The sequence below is a fragment of the Akebia trifoliata genome, chromosome 5, assembly GCF_017979445.1.
Source record: "Akebia trifoliata isolate Shusen 1 chromosome 5, ASM1797944v1, whole genome shotgun sequence".
Taxonomy (NCBI): domain Eukaryota; kingdom Viridiplantae; phylum Streptophyta; class Magnoliopsida; order Ranunculales; family Lardizabalaceae; genus Akebia; species Akebia trifoliata.
Genome location: NC_141379.1, coordinates 14120229 through 14147002, shown reverse-complemented (window position 1 = coordinate 14147002; position 26774 = coordinate 14120229). Strand labels below are relative to the sequence as shown.

General features: G+C 34.3%; 2 protein-coding genes across 11 annotated transcripts in view; one reads left to right on the top strand and one right to left on the bottom strand.

Annotated features, from left to right (window-relative positions):
* Window positions 1-675: 675 nt before the first annotated feature.
* Window positions 676-5339, bottom strand: LOC147401536 (uncharacterized). 2 transcript variants are annotated; one of them, XM_086442854.1, is made up of 8 exons: window positions 5173-5333; window positions 4146-4265; window positions 3936-4071; window positions 2433-2496; window positions 2158-2202; window positions 1979-2057; window positions 1731-1891; window positions 680-1640 (listed from the first exon to the last, which is right to left on the bottom strand). In XM_086442854.1, exons 3-8 carry the CDS (start codon window positions 3950-3952, stop codon window positions 1485-1487), a joined length of 522 nt encoding a protein of 173 aa, XP_086298980.1. In that variant the 5' UTR covers window positions 3953-4071; window positions 4146-4265; window positions 5173-5333; the 3' UTR covers window positions 680-1484. The 2 variants fall into 2 exon arrangements, 1 of the variants encoding a protein (XP_086298980.1); XR_015178546.1 differs by lacking the exon at window positions 1731-1891 and having other exon boundaries at window positions 676-950; window positions 5173-5339.
* A 2077-nt stretch (window positions 5340-7416) lies between these two features.
* Window positions 7417-26774, top strand: part of LOC147401535 (nicotinamide adenine dinucleotide transporter 1, chloroplastic-like) — a 37734-nt gene continuing 18376 nt past the window's right edge. For 2 of the 9 annotated variants that reach the window (XM_086442847.1, XM_086442849.1), the window contains exons 1-10: window positions 7418-7598; window positions 8567-8642; window positions 9221-9273; window positions 10860-11347; window positions 14528-14688; window positions 14770-14967; window positions 15071-15167; window positions 16350-16445; window positions 16621-17341; window positions 18479-18565. In XM_086442847.1, the coding sequence (XP_086298973.1) occupies window positions 7522-7598; window positions 8567-8642; window positions 9221-9273; window positions 10860-11347; window positions 14528-14688; window positions 14770-14967; window positions 15071-15167; window positions 16350-16445; window positions 16621-16676 (1302 nt within the window). In that variant the 5' untranslated portion in view covers window positions 7418-7521 and the 3' untranslated portion in view covers window positions 16677-17341; window positions 18479-18565. The other 7 variants (XM_086442850.1, XM_086442848.1, XM_086442846.1 and 4 more) reach the window with 7 other exon arrangements.

The following is a 26774-nucleotide window of genomic DNA, read 5'->3' as shown; positions in this document are numbered from 1 at the left end:
ATCCTTAAATTATTTCTATTTTCTGACTTTAGCATCGGAGGCTCTGTGGAATAGGAAATATCACAAGGAGTTGCAAATCATGTGATCGAGAGGTTGAGAATGAGAATCTCGAGGTAATCACAAAAATCACTTCGAAAATTACCATTTGAGCAAAACTTGGGCTTACAATATTACTACTACGTCATAATCACTATAAAACAACGGCCCAAGACCGTTGTTTTTGAACAAAATGACTACCGTCACAGTCGTCTAAGGCATCGTTTAAAAAGGAGTCGCGTTTAAAATGCGACTGCCTGTAAATGTCGGAAAAAACGACGATTTTAGACCGTCGAAAAAACGACGGTTTAAGATCGTCGTAAAATACGACTGTTTAGACTCGTTAAAACCGACTGTTTTAGACAGTCATAAAAAACGACGGTCTTAGGCCATTGTTTTTCTTGATATATATTTAAAAAAAATTACTTCTCTGAATTTGAAAATTAGAAAAATGGATCATTAAGAAAATTAATTTTCTGAAATACAAAACCACTGCAATGTATCAAAAACTATTTTGTACCAACAAAAACAATGAAAAACTAATATTTTGTGCCGACAGAGATAACGTGGATGTTGCTAAACCATTGTTGTGATGTTTGGATCCATCACCTCAGCTACCAATTTCCCTATATCGGCCAATAACTGCAAGGGATTCCGATGTAAACAAGTGCAATTATAAGCTCTGCAGGCTAAAATAGGAATGCAATAATTGGTTCAAGTCTTGCCATTCAAAGTGGTTCTTATATCAACAAATTACTAACAAAGTTTAAAACATACACTCCCCTTAATGTATCTTCGGACAGTTGCTGACCTTCAAAACCTTTAGATGAGACTCAAAACCAATGTTCCTCAATTCACAAGAAGATTAATCTGTCACCTCCTCACAGCACCTAATATCAAGGGCCTCTAAGTTTCTGCATAGCGAGAAGATGAAACCCAAGGAAGAATCAGAAACACTCGAACAAGCCTTGGCAACACTCGAAACCCCGATATCTCCAATATGGCTACATTTATTAATGTGCAAGCTTCTTAAGTTGCAACAGCTCTCAGCAATGGCAATCGGTCCCTTGTCATTGAGCTTTCTACAACAGGATACATCCAATGACTGTAGGCATGGAAGACCATTTCCAAGAGAAATCAACCCAGCATCTCTAGCACTTGCAACAAAGAAATATGAATTGACATAACTTGATTAAGCTTAATTAGAAAAAAAAATCACCAGTTAAAACAAAAGGTATGACAATACTCAACAAATTGAAAATTTTGATAAAGTTCTCAAATCCTTACAAGTAGCCAGGACTAGAGAACACATAACTTGATTAAGTTCTCTGCAGACATACTTGAGAACTCCAAAAAACATACAGAAATAGATTCATGTTTCACCCAATGAACGCTAAGTACCAATTTGGGAAACGGGATTAAAAAACTCAGAATATTCTGCACACATACTAGAAAACAGACTCTGTAACATAATAAACATGATCCAATGAATGAAATTTGATAATAAAAATAAATACACACACTTGCCATCCACCAAGGAAAACGGCAACAATAAGTGCGACAGTTGGGGATGAGAAGAAGATGGTGTTGAGGAAATCATTGAACTACACCACACAACATCAAAACCAGCTCAATTCATAACTGAACTTGAATGAATATCGGTATAAGCTTAGGTGAGGTTGAAAAACACGTACCCATCCAGCTCCGGTGTGAGTTGGACCATGAAAAGCAGTGGCAGTGTATTCCCGGAAGTATTGGGGAACAGATAGACCCAAGAACAGTGAGACACCCGTAATGAACAAGTTTCTCATTGAGTTCATGTTTGTGAACTGTAAAAATGAGAACCCCACCGACACTGACAGCAACAATAGAACATAAATATAGTTAGTCATCATTAGACCAGAAAACTGAGTTTGGTAAAGGACGGTTTGTTTTCACATACCAACAAGTCCAAACAAAACACATTGGTTTTGGTGGTCCAATTGAAGTAACTTCAACCACCTCAAGCATGCATTTGCAACCTATACAGCAAATGAAACAACAAACCAAGCATTTTACTCAACTAATTAGATAAACATCCGATGACAGTTGGCAAACCTCATTGGGGAAGAAGAATGATACCTGATTCTTTGGAATTAACCCATGAGACCTACAAATGATTTTGATCTATCCAGGAAAAAAAAACAAGTAAATAATAAATGGGCACTTGACATAAATGAGTGAATATGGCATTGTGAATGGTTACGGAAATTCAACTTGGGATATCAAATATAAGGGATCCATTGTTCTGGTCTGTTCTTCACATATTTTTTCAGTTGTTGATCATCCATGGATTCAATTAAGGTCGTCTATCATTTTAAACCAAAATGGAAAAAAGGAAAATAGAATAGGGCTACCAGGATGAAAGATGACTTTATCATCTTTGTGTGTTGGCCCCATCTCTTAGGTGAATCAGTCCACCTGAAATCCAACGGCATGAATGAGAACACGTGTCATAAAGTGATTTGATAAAATCACATATAAAACATACTTGAATATTTATTAAGATGAATTCACCAACATCATATCAATAGGGGCATGTTTTGTCTCAGCTGTTGGAAATTGGAATATAAATATATATGAGTCGTGATAATCGACCTGTTTTGTCTCACATATTCTGTTTTGTTACATTCCCTTCATTTTAGATGTAACTGATGTTAACTTCCATTGCAGACATACTCAAGCATTGATTGTTGATTGAAAGAAAGATTAATGGCCATGTAATAAAAGTGCAGCACAAGTGCCATTTGATTGGTTCATGTCTAACTCATGAATGTCACTTTGATTTTTACCAATACATAATAAAATTATAAACTTAACCTATCCAAAATTAAGTTATAAGTCAAAATAGTAAATCGATCAATTTTATTATTGGAATTTTGGTAAAATTCATTATGCTTGCAAGAGAACCAATAAGTTGACAACAATAACCATGGCACATGAGCTTGAATAATAGATAAAAAACTTCCTACTTTTTAATGACTTTATCCTACTCTCCATTTTTTTTTTGTTCTCTATATCCATTAGATATATTGCCATATTTCCCGAAATCAAACCACAATGACATGGGTACATAATAGACCACACAAATGAAACAACAGGCCTTGAGCTTCAAAATGTTTATATCATATGACATTAATAGTAAACATATTCTAAACAATCGTAAATAATAGAATCTCGACCACTCTAGGAATTCTTCTGCCAAGATTTGCTTTAATCCCCTTACCATTACTGTATATTTCCTTAACTTTAAAGATCACCCGGCCATGTCTAGCTGAGTGGTTTAATGCTACCATATGTCACTCTTGCTGAGCCCTATTATGGACTCAGGGGAGTTAACACGTGGGGGTCTCCAACTGGAATCAGTCATCCGTCAAATGAATTATACTAATTTTTATTTTTTTAATATACTATCCATTTGGTCAACATCCTCAGACATAATTATACATCCACAAATATAATGATACTTGATTAGATATTCCTAGCCAAATCTATACATCAATGATCAACCAATTGAAAAGCAGATTGAAGAACTAAATAACAAAACGTTGTTCTGTCAGTGATAGCTGAAGAAGAATTTTATTGTAAGACATATTTCAAACATAGATAAATTTTGGTACTAAATAATGAATGCAGGTCTGGATTAACTATTCCAGTAAACGGGATTTAGAATCGCAATGGAATCAAATTCATTTTTTGAAGATGGTTTATCCTCAACTGATCACACACACAGGTTCAACCTAAAATTAACAGGATCTGTTAAAACTATCTATTAAAGGAAAAAAAATTGTAACAAAAATTCCGGGGCTTCTGACCATCAAAGAGAAAATTTTATTAAAAGATGATTTCAACTTAAATACCTTGGATAACAGGCCATCCTTTGCTAATTTATAATTACTATCTGCATGATTCTTCGCCACTACATGCTCATCAACCCAAAATATATACCACTTGGCCCAATCCACGGTCTTCTTATAAGGAGCTTCACAGAGTTTTCTGCTACAAATCAAATTATTAGCCTCCATAACCCTAAAAAAAAAAAAATTTAAATGTAAAAAAAAAAGTAATACCCCATAAAACTAATGAGATAACCGCCGGATAAGGCGATTGCAAAGAATCCCCTCTTCTTTACCGACACCTCAGATAATTCAGCAATGTAGTCTGCCAATTAGGTGGCAAGTTCTTCCAAACTGTCGTAAATCCATGGAAGAAATCTTAAGAGGTTTATCGAACCCAAGTGACAAATTAAAAGAGTAAGATTACAAGGCCAAAACTCATCTAGAATATTAGAAACATCACCTAGAACATTAAGTAGCTATGCTTGTCTCTCTGAACAACAACAAACTCGATTTACCAAGGATCTTGGAATCAGTTTGGCATACAACTTGGTTGCAATTCTGCTAAATATCCAAAACTCATACTGAATGATGTTGGTACCCAACTGCAACAACATCAACAACCTCCTCTCTAATCACAGCTCTAAATCCTCTTATAGACTCAGAGGAATCCACCGGAATTTATTTCCAAGACAGCAATGTCATTTTAGTCCATATCAGAAAAAAAAAAATTATCTAATAAAAATGGTATATTTTACAATAAATATTTCCCAAGTTTTTCATTTTTGCAACCACAACCCATGATTCAACATATTTAACAATATCATTTTTATTTTTCTAAGCCAATTTCATTAATCCTTTTAGCAGTTTAAGAAATCCATCCAAAAACACACAAGCAACAGAAATCAGATTCTCTTTTCCATAATAAATCGATTGAACATCTCAAATTGTAAGAGTGAATAGAAAGAGAAGACCACTAACTTTGATCAATTACTCATATTATGTATAATAATAACACTCATGCTTAGCAAAAAAAAAACAATGATAATAAGAACATCTATGCCTTAAAACAGTCACGTTTTTGCATCTTATTAATTTAACAATTTAGCACCCTTTACTCCAAATTGTGATACAATCTGTGACTACAATAAACTGTTGAAAATATCTATGCAACATGTTTCATTTCAAAGGAGATGAGGGGGTTCAAGGATGAGGTGGTCATAAGAATAGACACAAGCAGATTATTTTTAATGTAAACTACCTGAGTTGGAAGCTTAAACACAAGTGAGTTTCCGGCTATCAAAGCAGGGGCAATTTTAGAGATAGCAAGATTGACAAGATAGTTGAAGAGTGGGATTGCCAAGATAACCCCAAGTAGAATCTGCAATTAAATACAATCAAGTTATACAACCAATTATAGAATATTAAAATAAATAAGTGAACACTTCCATGACATTTTTAAATCTCATTACAGTTGCAAGATGGTTTTAATTGGATAGAACCTATATTTATTTCATAAAACTAATCAAAAAATTCAGGAACATTTACATCTTAATATAAGGGAGTTCGTATACTACAAAATTGGTTTAGTTTTCCATGACATTTATTTGTAAAATATTTATTCCCTTTTGTTAAAATGTGAAACAACAATCTTAACAAGAGTAGATTTCCCAATTTCAACAAATAATTTGGCAATGTGGACATATTAGATTAAACAAATAATTTCAACAAGAGTAGATCATCTACCTAATGCTTAAATTGGATACTTCCCCAGCTAGTCTCATTTTACAAGTTTTCCAAATCATTCCCCCAGAAATGAACACATTAGAACTACTAAAGTCTTTCAAATATTAGTTTTAGATTAACTTCTAGTTGTTTAGTCACAATAGTGTTAGACAACTCAATCGTGGCTAGGGATTTGTTGGTGGATCTTAGTTCTGTGAACATGATATGAATTACTACAATTAGAAATCAGAAGAATACTACAGAGATTGGAGTTCAAAATAAGAACACTTAAAATCGGAGATTTCAAAACATTCAAATTTCAAACAGACCTCCAAGGAAAGGAAATGATTTGATTGTATCTTTGGAAAAATACCAAGAAATCAGAGCGAATCTTCAAGAACACAATCATTTGCAGCAAAAACACAAAAAACATTGTGGCATTTATGGATGAATATGCTTCCACTAGACTTTAACAATCCAACTCAAAGAAACCATATCCATACTAAGAAATCTTCAACAACAAAACAACCACAAAAGACACAGATGCTTAAAAATCAAAATCTAACCGATTTTAAGAAGAAAAAAAAGCAGCGAAAGCAGATCTGCAGAATAAAACCAATATAACCTATAAAAAAGTGATGAAACACTCAAAAAAGCAAGAAAATAACCTCTTTCTTCAATTAAAAAACCTTTAATGCTTTCAAACATCAGAAATAATTTGAGATGGGCGAATCCGTACCTCTTTCTTTTTCAAATCTGTTAAAGATGACCCTGGTAATTTAAGAGAATCGAGAGAGATCGAACCCTAGATCAATGATTTTGAAATTTGATTACGTCTGGAAACCCTAGTTATTTTTCTTCAAAATCTGAGATTTTGTGAGTGAGAGATCGAGGGAAGAATTAATGTTCAAAACTAGATCGATTATGTGAGTGAAAGAGAGTCGATCGAACGAAATCTAATGTGAGTGAAAGAGAGAGAACCGATCGAACTAAAACAAGTGAGTGAAAGAGAAAGAGTAGATCGATCGAAACCAACGAGTGAAAGAGGGAGATTCGATCGAACAATACCGATGAGTGAGAGAGACAGAGAGAGAGATTCGATCGTAGACAAACCAGTGAGTGAAAGAGAGAGAGACAGAGAGAGTCGAGAAAGAGAAAGATAGAGAGTGATCGAATAAAATTGAGTATTTGAGTCGAGTCTGAAAATCGATACGAGTTGAGTCGAACGAAAAAGCGTCTGAGTCGAGTCGAGTTTGAGGCAGAAAAAAAACATTTTTCCCAGATTAGCGACTGTGGGAATTCGTCGCTTAAAACGACAGCTCAAAACTGTCATTTTTTCGGAAAAACCGCGTCGATTTTTACCCATTATGACGTAGTGTACTAAGTTACTAAGGAAAGTGTTTTACTAAAAGTATATACATCGGAATAACTCGGTCAAGTTTCTAATGCGACTTTGGTGCATTTTTAAGTTGACTTGACCGAGTTGATTAAGTGAGTTAATTAGACTGAGTTTTGGGATCATCAAGTCACCTCAAAATCCAATTGAGTCAAGTGAATTAAACCGCGTTTCACTCAACTCGACGAAATCCAAACAACCGTGAGGATGACGTAAAGGGGCATGACATCATCCCTTAGTTGATTTCAATCCCCGCTCTGACGAGGTTACTTCTCCCTTCCTTCCAAGAAACTGCTTTTACATTTTATATTCTAATTAAAAAATTCAAAATTTTTTTTTTTTTTTTTATATATATTAGCTGTCTCTACAAGAAGAGGAGAGACTAGCAACGAAACCAAGACTAGAAAAATGTTGTAAGGTTTTTCTACATCTCACTTGCAGATTTCTTTGTTGGCTTTGCGGTGATTCTTCTATTTGATTGAAAGAAAAATGGCAGCTAAAAGGCTTCTCAATGACCCAGATCAGCCCGAGGAGAAACGGATGAGAACTACTCGTTCTTTCGCTGCGTTTGTATCCAATTTTTTATCCACATCTCTCTCTTTCTCTTCATTTTTTCGTTTTTTTGTTTTTTTTTGTTTTTAGAGATATTTTGGTGAATATTTGAGATATGGATTGATGGCACGCCCTCCATGATCTCGGTCTTTTTTCTAATAGATTAATCAAAAAGGACCTAAATGCTATTGTCTGCAACCTTTAGCCAAATACTTTTAGTTTTAATTTCTTCTCCAAAACCAGTCTTACCTTCAACCCCTTGGGTGAAAATTTTACTCTCATGATTTTCTTCAATCTTTACCAATCTTTTTTTAGAAGAAGATAGGAATTTTGGAGAAATAGAAGATGATGGTATTTTTTATAGAATAATTAAGTGTTTTAATTCTATAAGGGATAATGTTGAGGATGAAAATCATAGATTGAATAGATTAAAAATAATTTGCTATTAGAAGTTGAAGAAGATGAAAGAAGGAGTTTTTTGAAGATGAGGGCATTTAAGTCATTTTCATCATCAGTCCGTGAGAAGACTGAGGTCAATAAGTGCATATTTTAAAATAGTAACTCAAAGCTTGGAGTAGTATATGCCCACCCTTTTTCATTTCTTTTGATTCATTTTCTGATTTCTATCAATAATAATAATAATAAATTCAGCATGCACTATTTTCACTTACATTTTCCCAATTTATCCATGAAAGTTTGATGATATTTATTACATTATTTTCTTTTTTATTTTTATTATCATCATTGTTTTACTAATCCCAAGCAAGGGTTAAGACTCACCATCAATAGGTCATCCGTTGAGATGAAAAAATAAATAAGTACCAAGACTTTCTAGAATTAATTTATGAAATAAGATATAAACATATTTTGGAATCTGAAGCATTTTCCTTCTTACCCTGGCCAGGCCTGGCCTCTACAATCTTACCATAATTTTTAATAAATGTTCATTTAGGTGATATGGGATTTTTCTCTGTTTTGACAGTGTGATCAGAGAAGCTGTGATGGGGAAATCGATACAGAACTTTTGTGCAGCCTTGGAGCCCATGCTTCGGAAAGTGGTATATATATATATCTATACATGATCTTCTACTTATGATATATATATATATATATATATATATATATATATATATTAGGAAAATACTCAAGTAACATGTAAATGTACATCATTTGGGACATTGCTGACATGAATATGTCTATAGTACCATAGATACTTTTCAACGAGATATGAGTGAGAGGCATTTATGGTTCTGTGCACACCTATGTCTCAAACGATGTCAATTTCAATGTTACCCCAACACGACTATATATTAGCTTTCAATGCCTCCTCGATCCCCTTACCTTAATCTAAAAGGAACACACATATGTATTATGATATTTAATTCATCTAAACAACATTTATTGTTTTTAATTTTATGCCTTGTTGTTATCTTCTCTCTCATGATTTTCTATGATAACTAATGATTGGGTGCCACATGGATATAGAACAAAAATAATTTTTTTATTTTTTATTTTTACTATCGATCAATACATTTGTAAATTTTAATTTTTTTTGTTAGTATAGACTTCCCTAATAAGATTTGTAAATCATTTATTTTAAGTTTCAACTCTTCTTAATCCTTATGTATTTATTTAGGTTAATGAGGAAGTGGAGAGAGGACTCAGACACAGTGCACGTCCATCAAATAGGTAATTACTTAAATCCTGATAATTTTATATGTATCCATCACCCTATGTTTTGATGACTATTTGAGATTACTCTTTGATTTCAAAGACGACGACATATATAACTTGATAATGATCTTAAATGAGAGAGAGAGACCAACCAAAATTATATATAGCAATACTAATCTTCAACCTCTTTTCAAAGATCCTTGATTCCCCACCACACCGAAAACATGATTCTTCAACTTTGTATTTCGAGGAAAAAATCTTCACTCTTTTTTTATTTTGCATGATCATTTGATTAATTATACAATTTTCTCTATTATTTCATTTGCTTTCATAGAAGATTTTGCCAAATAAAATAAGGATGGAAAACAAAAGGTGCTTGGAGACAAAATATGGATTTTGGGGTAAAAAGTTTGATAATTGCAACATAAGCAAGTTTTTATCCTAGGAGTGAAGATGTTGAAGATGATACACATTTTGAGGGGAAATTAATTGTTTACTTGAAGATGAGGTGATTTCAGTCAATTTTGTATTAATCTCTCATAACGGACCACTATCATGAAGGGGTATCTCAAATATTTACCAAAATCCTGAGGTTATACCTAATTTATCATAGGAATCACCCCCTCACTTTGTTTTCAAAATATTTTTCAGTGCTTTAAAATCCAAACAAATATTTTTGAATTTTAATTTTTATAATAATAAATGAAAATAACTTAATAAAAAATCTATTTTTTAAAAAAATTTCAATAAATTTAAATTAGCATCCCACCAATTTGGTAAATTTTTTTGGCTCAATAAATACTTCAGTTATTAAATTATTTAATTTTAATGTGATGAGCGTAATAAAACCCTTACTCGTGATGGGTCACACATCTTGGAGTCAACCACCCATCCGTCAATGTGGTGGGATCCACAATTTTTGATTTATTGAGAAAGAAGTTACCAACCAAACATGGTGACCAGACCAACGAGTCAGTCCGCTTCAAAATTTTAAGACAAAAACACAAATCTATTTTGTTACTTCACGACTTTACTATTACAATGAGATTGGGATCCATTGACTTATAAGATTGACTCATCCCAATTCTTAAAATATAAAATTCGATTTATGAATATCTTTTTAATACAAATCTCAAAAATATTTTTTGAAAGGAGAAATCTCAATCATTGGATTGGATTTTGCATTTCAAAGATTAGGATCATAAGTTATTCTTACAAGTCGAGGGATCTTAACCCAATGAGATTTACTTTTATAATAAGAGAGAGGGTGTCCGCATTAATTTGTTTTTTTTTTTTTCAAATAACAAAAATGCTCTTGTGCCACCTATTAAATAACACTGGTTCTCGAAGGGATCCAATTTAATAACCTATTGGGTTGGTTTTGGATCGATAATATCCCAATCTAATAGGACCCTAACGGATTTGATATGATCCGAATGTTATTGGATCCTAATATTGAGATGCAAAAGAAATTCGACCTGATCCAATCCAAACCCAATCAATCCATTGACAGACGTAAATCATACAACCTATTTGAAATAACTTGATAATTGTTTGTAATTTCATCCTTATTTAATAAATAATTAATTAATTAATTATAGGTGCTCTCAACTGCATATCCAAGCACAAGAAGAAGGGTCAACCTTGCAATTGAGCTTCAACAAAAAGCTGTCACTCCCAGTATTCACAGGTACCAAGATTGAAGATGAACACAACAACCCTCTCCAAATCCTTGTCAAAGACCATGAAAACCTTCCAATCACTTTACCATATCCAATCAAAGTCGAGATCATCGTTCTCGATGGAGAGTTCTCTCCTGGGAATGATTGGACCAGTGAAGAGTTCGACAAGAAAATTGTGAGAGAAAGAATGGGGAAGAGACCATTACTTGCTGGAGATGTTCTTGTCACTGTGAGAGATGGTATTGGTTTGATTGGTGATCTTACATTTACGGATAATTCGAGTTGGATTCGAAGTCGGAAATTCAGGCTGGGTGTGAGGGTGGCCACAGGAGGATGTGCTCGTGGTGTTAGTAGGATACGTGAAGCCATGACTGAGCCTTTTGTTGTCAAAGATCACCGAGGAGAATGTAAGTTTTTTCGATCCTTCTTCTTTTTTTTTAATGAATAATGTCTGCGTGACCTCAATTCACACTTTGCTGACTTGGAGGTGTGTAGAGAACCATAGATGCTTTCATCGAGAATTCCACATCAGCAAAATGTGAATTGAGCTCACGCAATCACATTTTTTTTTTTTTTTCTTTGTTGGATTTCTTATCACTTTTTTAAAATCCAAAACTTGGCTTACCCAATAAGTTGTATGAGTTGTTTGACTTTTGAATTGTTTGGCTCTAAACAATATATAATGAGTAATGACTTTTTTACTCCCCCAAGTGACATTATGAAAATACTCTTTTGATGTGACATGGGCTAGAATCATGGATTTATTTTTATATTTTTAAGGGTGCATTTATATAAATGTATATATGTGTATCCCGAGGTAAAATATCTATGATTTTAATACATGTCATGTCATGAGAGTATTTTGAATATGCCACATGGGGAAGTCAAATTATCACAACTCATATATAATTTGATTACATGGATATTTGAGTTGAGTTTCCAAATTTTAAATCTATTGATCTCAACTCTTAAAAGGGAAATAATGTTGAACACACTTTGCTGACTTGACAGTGCACAGAAAATCATAGGTTTTTTTTTACTTGTATTTCGAGAAAAGAAATCTATGATCATATATGTACACTATCAAATCAACAAAGTGTTGAACACAATATCAAACAAAGTCTAGGTAGTACGACTCCTCTTAAAACCATGGTTATAAAGGGCAATTCACTGCGATTTGTCCTTACCCTCAATAAACACCAATTTGTGTTTTTTGAGTCGAATATAAACAGAATTGCAACTTGCAAAACCCAACCCCATTCAAAGTGCAAACAATTTGGCATGATTGCACTAAAATGTTGTCCACCAGGGTGTACAACAGTATGGGTTTTGTTTCAATCTTTTATTGATAAAATTAAAAAAAGAAAAAAAAACTATATAATTTTTTTTTTACTTATTATACTCCCAATTTCTTAAATTATTTATCCCATTCTAATTATAGATTAAAACACATCATTCAAACATTACAAAAGTTTAGTTCAAGTTATAATGGCCCATTGAAACAAGGCAATATATTATTAAACTGAACCATAGGTCTTCACATATATTTTTTATTCCTCCATAAGTTTAATAAAATAAAATAAATAAAAAAGTTTAATCTTAGAAGAAAGTATTATAAAATGGCCCACAAAAATCAGTCCGATCGGTTGAGACTCTGGCTACCGTTCTTTTTTTATTTTTCCCCGAATCTAATTGAGTGATCCATCTGAGTTGATAGATTAAAACTCCAAGATCCATCCAGTTACCTTCTTTTGACCAGTCAACGAAATTAGGTTCAAAGTTCAAAAATTGAATGGGTCAGTCAGGCTGGAGGTAGATCCAACTTAAACCTGTCGGATTCAAAGTCAACCAACTTTAACAAAAGGATAGTTTCTTCCGGTCGTGTCCTTAGCAAAAATGTTCAGGATGAAGCATCCTCCATACCATATGGTCTTCCTTCATAGATTAGATGCCATTCCAAATCTTTGGTCAAATCAAACTGTCAAACACAACGACTGACTTGACTTCTTTCTTTATATTTTTGTCCATATAGTTTTAAACTCATCGAATCTCCTCGAAATCCAATTAAGTTGATTGGAATTCAAGGTGACTTGGTCTAATAGTGGTAAATCTGTTTTTAATGAGATCAATGACTTTGTGATGGTGGAAAATGAACCCAAGTTTATGGTTTCTTCATCGGCAAATTTTACAAAGTTAACTGGCACCTTCAATGAGTCAATTTGATAACTAGGTTAAGTCGATAGTAAATGCATCAGGTCAGATAATAAAAAATAAAAAAATTCAAACTAGTTATTCGTCTATATATAGTACGTATTTTTGTGAAGAATAAAATGAATATTTTATTTTATTTATTTTAAAACATCAAAAACTACTTTTAAAATATTTATAAATTCAATAATTATTTTTATCTGGCTCATCGAAATTGACTCACAAGTTTTTGACTCAATGACCAGATGAGTCATGTTTTCGAGTTTTAGAACTATATGCTTTTATCCCTCTCATCATAGATAAGATGAATATATGGTTAGAAGTAATGTCCTGATGGATCCATTACATATCTGGCCTAACAATATACACACAAAAGAGCATTCTATGAAGAGAAGATTAGCAGTTATTGCTGCAACTAGTAACCACGCATCTAGGGGTGACAATTATATATATTATATGAGGGGCATTCGGCTCACAAAAGTTTTATCCTATGTGACTTAAAAGTTTCGGATTGAGCTGAGTTTTTGTGAGGTATGGTGAGGAGATCATCCTCACAAAAAATTAGTCAGATCTGAAATTTCTAAGTCCGTCAAAAGTGGTTTATAAATTTTCGGTAAATAGGTTAGTTAATTGAGCCCAAAAGTCAAACCCAAGCCTAATCCGTCTAATGGTTTTGTCAGTATGTCCATTCCTGGTCCACTTTTAGCCAGATCCTCTTATACTTAGGTCAATTTAAGGCCTTGTGTGTCTGGATACAAATTAAAAAGTAGAAAGCAATTGTGAAAAAAAGTAATTTTGGGAGAAAATATTTTTTATAAAGTAGAAAGTAATTTCATTTTACATTTTAAAAAGTTAAGGTTTTTCATTTTTAAAAATTAATCTAAATGACTTTATTAACTTTTCAACTTCTAAAAGAAAAAAAAATTACTCTTTTTTTAAGCAGATTCAATCGAGCTCTAAGTAACCTTTAGATAATAGTTTTTTCTTGATAACCCAGCTAGTATTGGCTAGTAATTGAGTCTTGCTAGCCTAACCAAGACCGTCAAACGCCACACCCCACCCCACCCCAGTCCTGACTAATACTTCTGGGCATGCCACAGTGGCCCAGCATGCTTGGTAACTGGCTATAGGTAGTTTTCCCCCACATGGTGTGTTAATTAGTCAAGGGTGGGAGCTTGACTAACATATAGTTGGCTTATAATTTTAGCTAGTTTCCGCCGCTTGATGTGCTCTCAAGTGCTAGTCCGGGTGGGAGCTTGGCTATCATAGAGTTATTGGCTTAGAATTTTCTTATTAAAGAGGATTTTGAACCTTAACCTAAACTTAGCAAGTCGACACCTTTATCATTATTATTCTTATTTGTTTCTCTTGCTAAACAGTGTACCGAAAACATCATCCACCATCCCTAGACGACGAGGTGTGGCGTCTGGAGAAGATAGGGAAAGATGGGGCCTTCCATAAGAAATTAGGTGCCCATGGTATTAAGAAAGTCCAAGATTTCTTGAAGTTGTGGGTGGTCGACCCTGCCAGGCTCAAAAGAGTAAGAAAGAAACATTTTCTTTCTTAACTCGATCTATCAAATTTTAGTGTCTTATGTTTATGTTGTGATTTGGTGCAACAGATATTAGGTCCCGGGATGTCTGAAAAAATGTGGGAAGTAACAATGAAGCATGCCAGGACTTGCATTTTGGGGAACAAGCAGTATATATTACAAAGACCACCGCGTTATACCCTCATCTTGAATCCGATATGTCAAGTTGTACGTGTCATGCTCAATGGGCACACTTACCCTACGACTGAGCTTACGGGAGTTCAAAGGGTATCATCTATTATTAATTGCCCAACTGTTTTTTTTTTTCCTTTTAATTAAATATGTGTGCGTGGTGGTGAATTTATATTTTTATGCGTATAAAATGTTGTAGGTTGATGTTGAGCTGCTGGTTAGGGATGCATACGCACATTGGAATTCCTTGGAAGAGGTGGATGGACTCTTGAGTGACAATGCTTCACTATTGCCTGGTATCCAATCCTCTTGATGTTCTTTGTCTGGTCTTAATTTGTAGTTTAATTATGATATGATATGTGTGTGTGTGTCTGATGGGGGTGGGGAAGGAGGGGGTTTACACGCATAAAGATCTGAACCATGAGATTCTTTGATTTATGTCATTTTCTCCAATATTCGAAGTTCCCTGCCACCAGCATGTGTAGGGGGTGATTTAGCGGAAATTCACACTCTGATTTATGTCATTTTCTCCCATTTGTCGACCTCTAGAGATATATAACATAAATTAATCTGATCATTTATTTCATTTTTTCTGTTGTCTTGGACATTTTACTAGTGTGTGTGAAATTTGTACACCTGAAGATCTATATATATATATATATATATATATATATATATATATGGGTCCTGTTCAATGGCCAACAGTTTGGCAAACATTTTGGCAAACACTTTTTCAAAACATGGGTTAGAGGTCTTGGAATGGGCTGATTTTTGGTGAGGATGATCTCTACGGTGAGGAGATCATCCTCACCAAAAATCGGCTCATTCCAAAACTTCTAGCCCCAGTTTACAAGTTGAAAAATCGTGAACCGTCTATTTTTTGTAAACCATTTTTGATGGGGTTAGAAGTTTTGGAATGGGCTGATTTTTGGTGATGATGATCTCACCGTAGAGATCATCCTCACCAAAAATCAGCCCATTCCAAGACCTCTAACCCATGTTTTGAAAAATGTGTTTGCCAAAATGTTTGCCAAACTGTTGGCCATTGAACGCTACCCTATATATATATATATATATATATATATATCATGAGTCATTTTCTCCGATGTCTCAAACACCTCGCCTGTGTGTGTTTTAGGGAAATTTGCACAACTAGAAGTCTGTTACAAGATTTGCTCTCATTTATGTCATTTTCTCCGATGTCTCAAAACACCTCGCCTGTGTGTGCATTTATGTCATTTTCTTAAATGTCTCATTCTCCTTTGTCAGTTGGATATCTGTCATAATGATATATCAGATCATGTTCTTATGTTGAAGATTAAGATCGGATTAATTAGAGTCTGTTCATTTCTATTTTGAATTTTCTTTCATTATTTTCTATATAAATTATAATAGGACTCATGTAATTCATCGAGAATCAATATGATTCCATTTCTATTGATGGTTAATTTATTGAAAAATTTTGTTATGTGATACAGCAGCACAACCCAATCATCATCAAGACATTATAAGCTCAAATCAGTATGATAGGCTATCTATTGATGGATACGTCGACATCGCATCCCTACAATATGGTAATTGGTCACATAATTCAACATATCTCGGTGCACCTTTTCAAATTGGAAACACTTATATTATGTCGGATGAGTCATCCGATGGAGATTCAACACCTCCAAGGGCTTTCTACAATGGAAACTAGTAAGGGAGCACATGATGTTTGTGGTTGATAAATGCATGTGAATCTTTCAGGTTCGAAAATGGAGCGTTGCTCGGGGGAAATATGCTCAAAGAGAAACCACTTTTGATTCATAAAAAATGAGGCTTTTGTTTATGTAAATAGGTAGTCCGATTGGTCTCTTATATAAATAACTTAAGAGTATCACTCAAGTTTGAATGTAACCAAATTTGGTCTCTCTCTCTCTTCTCTCTCATTTGCTTCGACCGCATTGTAGTGTTTAATTTCTACTCTCAGCATGTCACCTGTGTTATCTATTTATTTTACCAATGGATGTTTTTACACGTGTAAGAGAGAGAAAGGGAGAGAAGATGAATGCGTTTCCATTTATAACTAGTCTACATCAAGGATTGATTGAGGGCTAGCAATGATTCAACTTTAACATGGTATCCGATCTAATCCAATCTGAAAAAATAGGGCTTGGATCAAGATTTTGGAGTTTTTGATCGGATTTGGATTGGAGATTAAAGATATATCCAATGCATTTTCGAATCAGTTTTGGATTCACACCAAACCGATCTGTTAGAAAACCAAACCAATGCCTTATAACAAATCCCCTTTGTCTCCCACACTCTCTTTGTTAGGGTAAAAGATGCTCTCTCTCCCTTTCACTATTGTGTGTGTGTGTTTGTGTGTGTTTCATTTGGATATTTAGAATGAGAAATGAAGAAACCCTAAGCAGGGGGATAGAGATAACTTTGATTTGTTGCTTTCAATTTCTTACCCATTAACAAGGTAATAAGAGGATCTAATATTCTCTCTCTCTCTCTCTCTCTCTCTCTCTCTCTCATTTCTTCTAGAAAAAGATGTAAAACCCTAATTTTTGAATTGGCTAGGATAGGTTCAATTGTTCATAACAGTTTTGGGTCGAAGAAAAAAATTAATCGGATCGGATTTGGTACATTGGGTAAGGTTTTCGGATTGTCATGACAGATAATGTGTTGACAAATCATCTAAAATTTATAAAAAGACTTTGAATAAATTGTTGACTTAACTTTCATACATGATCAACCGATCTAACCATTCATCTTAATTTAGGGTTTAAAATCAATTGAGTTTTGGTTGAATATGAGTATGTTTATATTCATATATTTTTTTAATCCGGATCCAAATCCGACTCGGTCTTACTAGTTAAAATCATATTCAAATCATTTTTCTTTCATTAAATCTATATCCAAATCTGATCTGATCATTCAGTCAAATCAAATAATGTTATAGTGGTCAAATGGTGACTTGAACTTAAAAATTTCTCTTTATAAGATGTATCACCTCCACCTAACCGAGATACGTCTTTTATATGGTGAATTGGTCATCTGAACAAATTAAACGTGTTTTACACGATTAGAGATGTTCTTACACGGGCTGAGGCTGAGAGTTATAGTACTGAAGTAATCAAATGTGTCTGGTACCGAGCGAGTCCCTTTGAAGTTTGAATTCATGTATGCAAGTGGTTCTTCTGACCTGAGTTAGACTAATAAGCTTTACTCATCTGACCATGCGACTCTCTTTTCGTTCCATCAAATCTCTAAAAATCACAAAACATTTAGTATATAAACGATTCAAGATTCACAATTCCTCGATTCATAAAGTTTCAAGATGAGCGAACGAAAGTCAGATGGCCAAAACGCCAAAGCTCTTCTCTGCAAAGCCGCTGCTGGTGCTGCAGCAGGTCACATTTTTAAATTATTATTATTATTAGGGTTTGTTAATTAGTCCTTAAGGTTTGAAAATTCTCAATTTTGCTATTGACATCCATGATTCAGTTTCATAGAATTGATTTATTTCATCTTTGGGTTTATTTATGAAATCTCAAACCTTGGAAATGTTACTGTGGAATGCAAATTCTCTAACAGGAATAAATTTCTACTGCAGGAGCTATTGCTGCCACTTTTGTTTGTCCATTGGATGTGATTAAGACTAGGCTTCAGGTCCATGGGTTGCCACATTATGGTCCAAGAGGTATTGGGGAATCTTTGCCATTCAGTCAATTTTATGTTATTTAGTTGTTAGAGAATGTATGGATTGTGCTGCTCGATTTTGTTACTGAATTTAGGTGAATTAAAAATGATTTTATTTTCCTTGAGAACTTGATTTCATGAACAATCCAGTTTTCATGGAATTGGAGGATTGAGGTGAAATAAGCACTTCTTTTATGTTATCACTATTATAAATACTTGTAATAGGTTTTAATGCAGATTTCGAGTTCCAACTTATTTGGGTCCAAACTGAAACAAGTTTACCCTAATCAGTGTTGTTAAATAGCACATGCTACCGTTGCGACCTGCATAGGTTGTGCGCATATGTGAAATAGCATATTGATCAACTGATTTTTTATTTTTGAAAAACAAATCAGAAAAAAATCACAGTAAATTATTAAAAACTCATAAACATGTATATAATATAAAATATCAACAAAAGTTTATAAATGCAAGTAAAAAACCTCAAACCTTTATTAAAATTTTAAGTTAAAATTTACAAATTACAAAGTATATTCTTTAATATTTGATAATTTGCATCATATTCCACACAACCATCCCTAATCCATTGGGGAACAACATCTTCATTAGGACCATCACCTTCACCATCACTACTTCCATTCCCATCATCATCTGAATCGTCACCTTCTTCTATGTACATCTCTTCCTCTTCTGTTTCTTCATTATCTGATTTCACTAACATCTCATCTACTCCCAATGGTCTTCAACTTCATCTTCATCGTCTTCTTCTTGTATTTCTTCTTCATCTTGTAATCTTGATCGTCCTCCCTTTCTTCTTTGGCTTGAGTTTTTCCCAGGTCAGGTGCCTGTGCAAAGGCTACTTACTGGGGCCCAAGTCAAGTCTTCTCCTTCAAACACCGGCTCATCTCGTGCTTTGGTAAGTCACAAATGATCTCCACTCAAGTCTTCAATGGAGATAGGATTGTAAAATTTCGAATTTTCCTTTTTTTGCTTGAATCTTTCATTCATTTTCTGATTGTATTGCACAAAGACCAAGTCATTGAGCTTCTTTTGCTCAAGTCTATTTTTCTTCTTTGTGTGAATCTGTTCAATGCATAACAAAATTTAAATTAATACTTAATAATTAATAAGTAATTAAGTATATGAAGAAATTAAAATAAGATAACAAATTAATGATTGATAATTAACAAATAACAGGTTAGATGACATTTGGCTGTCCCATCTCTTATTTATAATATCAACTACTTTATTATAATTTCTTTCTTTGTATTGATTATTTTCCTTAATTTTTTCAATTGTATTTCTATAGAGTCATAAATATAATTCATGAGTGGCGTTTCATCGTCATCTACTAATCTAAGTACAGTAATTAAATGCATGAAATTTCTTAGTGCTTTAACAACACCTGTCCAAAAATTTTGGGACAGGATAGTTTGGGCAACCAATTTGCCTTTAGACTTTTTAGATTAGAGCTCATTGTTCCAATTAGCTCACATTACAAAGCTTTTAACTTCTGCATTTTTCCCATGAAGGCTTTGTCGTGTCAGAAAGGCAGTAGTAAAATGTATGATTGCAGGTCTAAGTAATTTACCATTTATATGAGCATGCATTCTTTGTAATAGTAAAATATGTTTATTCATAAAAACAACTTTTCTAGCTTTGGCTACAATACGTATATGCAATTTACTTATATCTTCTAATATAAGATCTATGCAATGTGCCGCATATGGCGAACAATATAAGTGGGGCCTCTTAGCCATTAAGAGGTGTCCAACGGCCACATAGGCGGCGGCATTATCCGTTACAACTTGGAAAATATGCTCTTTACTAATTTCATCAATCTAACAATTGAAATAAGTACTCGGTTGTATGAGAATGGGCCAAAGCATCCATAGATTTAAGGAACATTGTTCTTATGAGACAGTTAACTAAAATGTTAATTATTATTCGGCCGGTTCTATTTGTCCATTCGTAGCCATTAGAGTACATCCATAGGTTTTATAAGATTCTCAATATTCAGTAATTAAATCTTGGGTAAACTCTACCTCCTTTTTTAGAAAAGGCTCTCATATTTCATGGTCTGAAGATGGTTTGAGGCTAGGCCTAAATTAACCAATCATTTCCACCATTACTTTGAAGCTTTTTAATTTAATGGTATTGAAAGCAATATTGGCTTGCTATAACCATTTAGCTTTGTACTGAATGATAATTTTACTATCTTTAGTACTATGTTCTATGGTTGTTTGAACTGAACCTTTACTATTTGCTCTTTGATCCACAACACCCTCTGGATGTGGTCTACACCACTTATCAAGTGGACCATGTGCTCAAGCTCTTTTAGTTGTTCTTCGAGGGGAGGAACCAGTGGTTGACTACATCTCGTCGACTTAGAAGGAGTATCATATGCAACGATGTCATCGTTCTCATCAACCCCACCACCTTCCATGTAACTTTCTAAGTGTATTGCATAGTCTTGTTTTTTCCTAGTCATCTTATCCATATCTCGAGTGTAACTTTATCGCATGCCCTTGCATTTGATCCCGACATATGCACTAGGTGTTGTTTGTAGCATGCAATGCCACCTTGGCTTATGTAGCCTCATAATTTACAAATTACTTGATTTTTTTCGGTTGCACTACGATAATGCCCTTGTATTTCCAACCGGGATCATTAGACTTTGGCCATAGAGAAGAGTTGGCCAACGAGGAAGACATGATGGTAGTGAATGTATGATGTTCTTCTAAATTTTAAAATGTGAATGTGTGATGTTCTTCTAACAAAGGGACAAAGTCAATGAAAAAATTTGTCTCTAAGAGACTTGAGAGTTGAATTGGATTGAGTGTAGTGTAGGGAGACTTGGATTCTTGGAGAGATGAAGATTTGGTGTCTTGAATTGATTTTTGAAGTTGAGTCTTGATTCTTGAATATCAAAGCTTGAATTTTGATCTTGAATGCTTGACGATGAGTGATGATACCTGAATCTTGATTTCTTAATCTTGGGAGAGACTTGATTGAGTAGAGTACTTGGCTTGATTGGTTGAGTACTTGATTTGAGATTTTAATTGATCTTGAATCTTGATCTTGGGAGTTGAGAGTCTTGATCTTGAATCTCAAGTCATTTGAGTTGAGATCTTGATCTTGAATCTTGATTCTCAAGTCACTTGAGTTGAGACTTGAAAGTCTTGAACTCTTGATCTTGTCTCAAGACAAAGAAGTAAAATAAAATGGAAGATTCAAGAAGAATAGAAGAGGAATTGAGTGAAATTAAATTAAAAAAAGTCTTTGATTACTAGAATATAAGTGTTTGAATGCTAGAAAGTAGAGATCACAATGTGTATGTGTTGTAAGGGGAGGGTAGAAGTTTAGGGTGCTCTATTAAAAGAGCTTTTTATTTTTTTTAAAGCAACAAAAAATAAATAAATTATTGTCCAACGGTCAGATTTTTTACTGTTGGAGCATGTGCCATCGCATATTGGACCAACAACTATTTTTTTTGCATACATATTGTGGTGGTGTATGCAGATTTTTTTTTTCAGACTTGCATATGTGATCACATTTAACAACACTGTACCCAACTCTTTCTTTTTTTTTTTTTTATCAAAGAAAAGAACCAAAAATGGCATGAAAGAATCAGAAAAAATTCTAAATCCAAACAACCATGTAGCTTTGAAACAGAACTGGTTTTTACAACTATGGGATAACTTTGATATATAAATTTTAAATTCCATAAAATTCTAGTTGTTGCCAACCTGTTGAGCATTGCAGCACATTCAAATCTTGGTCATGGAAAGTGAATTTTCGACAATCTAAGAATCTAAATTTAGGGCTTAAAATGTACTTTTTCTAGCAAACAATTTTTTTAAGTGGATTGCATTTGATTGAGAGAGATCTAGTAGGATAGGACTTGCAAAGGAACAATAAGAGAAAAAAAAAACCTCTGTCATGCAACTGACCTTCGTAATATCCGAATTTTCCCATCCCCACAAATCATCAAGTCCATAGGAACGTATGTGATTTGATATCAAGGACTAAATCATGCTCCTTTCATTCAAATGTCTTCTTATTCCTCTCCTCCCAACTAATTCAACTAACATCAAATGAGAATCTACTCCAAATAGTTCCTCCTCTATCATTAAAAACGTGACTTTCCTAACTATTGAAGTGGTTTAAAATCAAAGAAGCGTCAAATAATTATGGAAGAGCAAGAAAAGGGCGCCATATTCTATTTTCCATTGGACAATGGATTAGAAGGTAGTGATATTCTCCCACTTGCTCTGCATGGAGAAAAAATCATTAATAAGTTCATCATAAGCAATAAGATGATTGAAGTTAAAGATTTTTTTTCTTGGATGGTTGACACTACAAAAGAACCACTTCATACGTAACTTTTGAACTCTAAATAATGGGAATATGGAAAGGTAAAGAGGACAACAACGCTAACATTGCATACATAGAACTGATTGAGAACACTACATCATGTTTCTTTTTTCCAGCTTATGATGTGCTAAATAGCAAGACTCCTCAATCATGTATGCATAGCATGAATACATGGTAAAGCCCAAGATCACGCTAGTGACTGTAATTATCAAATTGCAAATATACAACTTGTGAATTAGAATCTAAAGATCATGTAACATCTTGAAATCCTTGTAGTCAGTGCAATCTCTACTCTATAGTGGCAAAACTATGGTTATGGATATGGGAGAAAGCATTTGTTTTATTCAGAATACAAAGCATGGGGATATTCATATTTCGTATTTGGGCAAATAAGCTTTAGTTAAGAACTGAATTTTAGTGATTGTGACTTCCACATGACTGGTTGGACACCATATTACTAGTGTAAAGAATGAATGCTAAATGCCTATTATTACCTGGAATTCTATTAATTATAGGAATTTATCCTTACAATACTTGATATGGTGACTAATCTTTAGATAGTTATATGTTATTATCACTTAAGCCTTTTCAAAACTATTTGGGGTAGCTACGCAAGTACTGGTCCGCACTCCCTATCTATCAAGGATCATATTCTTGATTTATGTGCATGCCTTCAATTTTTTTCACCACACTACTTTGAGCCATGTCATTTTCACTCTTTTCCTTTTTGTTCTTGAGCTGTCAAATCACTGCACCATGACCAAAATAATTGCAGGTCATTTCCCTCATTTCATCACCTATTGGAGTTACTCATATGTTCCCGTAGATGCTCTCTTTTTCTTCTTCTTGTCACTTTAATGACAAGTAAAAAACCAAAACAAAATTAGTGGCAAATGGATTAAAGCTACTCCTACCTACCAAAATTTCTAGAGACCTAATTTGGTAGGTAATTGGAAAGAAGGGAATCCCAAATGGATACAATGACAGGTGTTGTGACTAGTTTGAAGAAAAATGGAAAGGTGACGAATGTGTTTCTAGTTGCAATTGACCTATGTTGGGGATCAACTTTGATTTTGTGTTTGTTTGTTCTACTTATAAATGAACTGCTCATATTCACAAGCACGTTCCTTGGTGTATGGTATTTGTAGATGATGTAATATTAGTTGATGAGACTAGAAAGGGAATCAATACAAAACTAAAATTATGGATAGAGATGTTTGAGTCCAATGGCATTGGAATAAGTATAACCAAGACCTAGTATGTGGAATATAAATTTAATAATGACACTCAGGAGGTGGAACGCCCAGTAAAATTGATGGTCTAGAAATACCTCGAAGTGACAATTTTATCTTGGGCCTATTAACAATAGAGATGGAGCGATTGAGGAAGATGTTACCCATAAAATTAGAGTTGGGTGGTTAAACCGGAATGCACTTCATGCTATGTGATAGACACATACCAATCAAACTAATTTTTTTTTTTTTTTTTGGAAGATCTGAATTTTGCGTGGATGAGAAGCATCATTTTAATAAATTCATAGTAGTAGAGATGTGAATGTGAGATGGATGAGCGGAAATAAAAAGAGAGGAGATTAAAAATGAAAGCATTTTCAAATGAACGAGTAGCTCCAATAAGTGATAAACTAAGAGAAAGTCAACTAAGATGGTTTTGGTGTGTTCAACGAAGATTGATTACAGCCCCGGATAAAAGAAATATTGAAATTGAAGGTCCTAAAAGAGCATCATGAAGACCCAAAAAAAGGCACATATAAACTCACTTTCTATTAGAAAAGAGTTGGCTTTGAACAAAGAGGAATGGAAGAACAAGATTAGTTTAGCTGACCCCAAATCTTTAGGATATGACTTTGTTGCTGTTGTTTGCTTGTCACTTCAATCATCCATATCAATCTACTCATCTTTGCCATCCCCATTTGGTGTGCATGTTCTTTTTGAAGCCAAAAATTTTCTGCTTAAAGCATAACAACTCTTATCACCATAAAGCATTTCCAAAGTTTCATTGGCATATGGCAGTCACCTCAAAGCCCTTCACAGCCCCCATGCTCTAGTTCAAGTGGAACTTATTCTTTCTCCTTATGGATGGCATAGCCAAATAATTTAGAAATGTGTGATTTGGGGTACCTCTCGGCCATAGTTCTTAACTAGTACCTTAACTCTATGAGGGTTCTTGGAGTTGTGATTTTTGGAAGGTGGTGAATGTTTTAATGAGGACACTCCATTTTTGAAAAATTCATGTTGGACAACATGTTGTGCTCACATTTCACACACACACACACGCACGCACACACACCCAGACACCCACCCATACTCTTTTTCAAATGATATAGGGCTGGTCTGTTTCATCCTCTATATGTTACTTTACAAAACTATAGCTATTTAACAGTCTCCCCTCTTATAAATTTACTTCTATTAATTAAGCTATTGGATAGCTCTGTTTGAAATGTTTTCTTTTACTTCCCCTATATCCCTTTGATCCTTTATTTTTTAAAAGAACTTCTGATTTAAATAAGATGAAAGCAATATTATATAACACATGCGTATGGAACACATTTACATGCCAAGTTTCTCCAAGGAGCCATTTTAGACACCTCAAATCAATGTTTACACCAACACTCATGTCCATGCGATGGTTACTATTGAATAATTCTGTTTTATTAGACTTTTTTAGTCTTTTCCATTTATTAGACTATGTAATTCCCCTTTAAAGCCTAATTAGGCTAATCAATTAATCTAATCTTCTTTTTTCTTCTTTCAATTTTAACTTGGTATCAGAACCAGGTTCTCTCGCCCCCACCCCCCCTTTTTTTCTGCTACAAACTCTATCGCCCTCCTCTTCCTTAAATCTATACTCTACACCTCTCGTCTTCGATACATATCACCTTTACGTGGGTTCTTTTTTTGCTCCACACTCTAATCGCATCATGTGATAGGGTCTTGAGGATTGTTTGAATCCCTCGGCAGTAGTGTAGCTACCATCAAGGGCTGCATCAACAACAAATTTGCTGGTTGGTGTTGATTAAGCCTAACGATGGCATCTTGGACCTCCACAGAGGCTTACGATGACAAAAACTTGGTTGTTTGCTGAAGATTAAGGCAGGCGACGTAGGTTTGGACCTCCATAGGGGCTAGCGATCACAACAAAACCCTATTTGCAGCCTGCGATCACAACAAGGGTGCTGGTTGAGGGCTGTACTCACAACAGTGTTGTTGTTTGGGGTTGACGTTCACAAAAAACTGTTGGTTTGGAGCCTGCGATCACAACAATGTTGTTGTTTGGGGCTGGCAACACAGAAAACTGTTGGTTTGGAGCCTGCGATCATAGCAGTGCTGTTGTTTGGGGTTGCACTCACAGCAGTGTTGTTTGACGGTTGTAACAACAGCAAGTAGTTGTTTGAAACTTACGATAGCGACATAATTGATTATTGGTGCCCTACGATTGAGTTGATGCTTGCTTGGGTCACATACAACTGCGTACGATCACCTTCCACGCCTCTTACGATGGTGTATTGTCATCTTTAGGGTGCTTGCGATCATTTTTTCCCCTCGTGAGTTGTCCCCTCTTCTAATTTGAAGTCTCTTTAAAACAAAGCACACCGATTATTTGATGGCCTCTGAGACGTCCTCTTCCTCGATCACCGGTCATAGTGGTGGATCAAGTGGTTTTCCCTCTCATTCAACTGACTTTCTAAGCATCCAAATTACCATTGTGAAATTAAATGGCCCCAATTATTTTCTTTAGGCAAGATCGGTTGAAATGTTCATTGGTAGAAAAGGAAAGATCAGTTACCTCACAGGGGCGGACAAACAACCTGCACC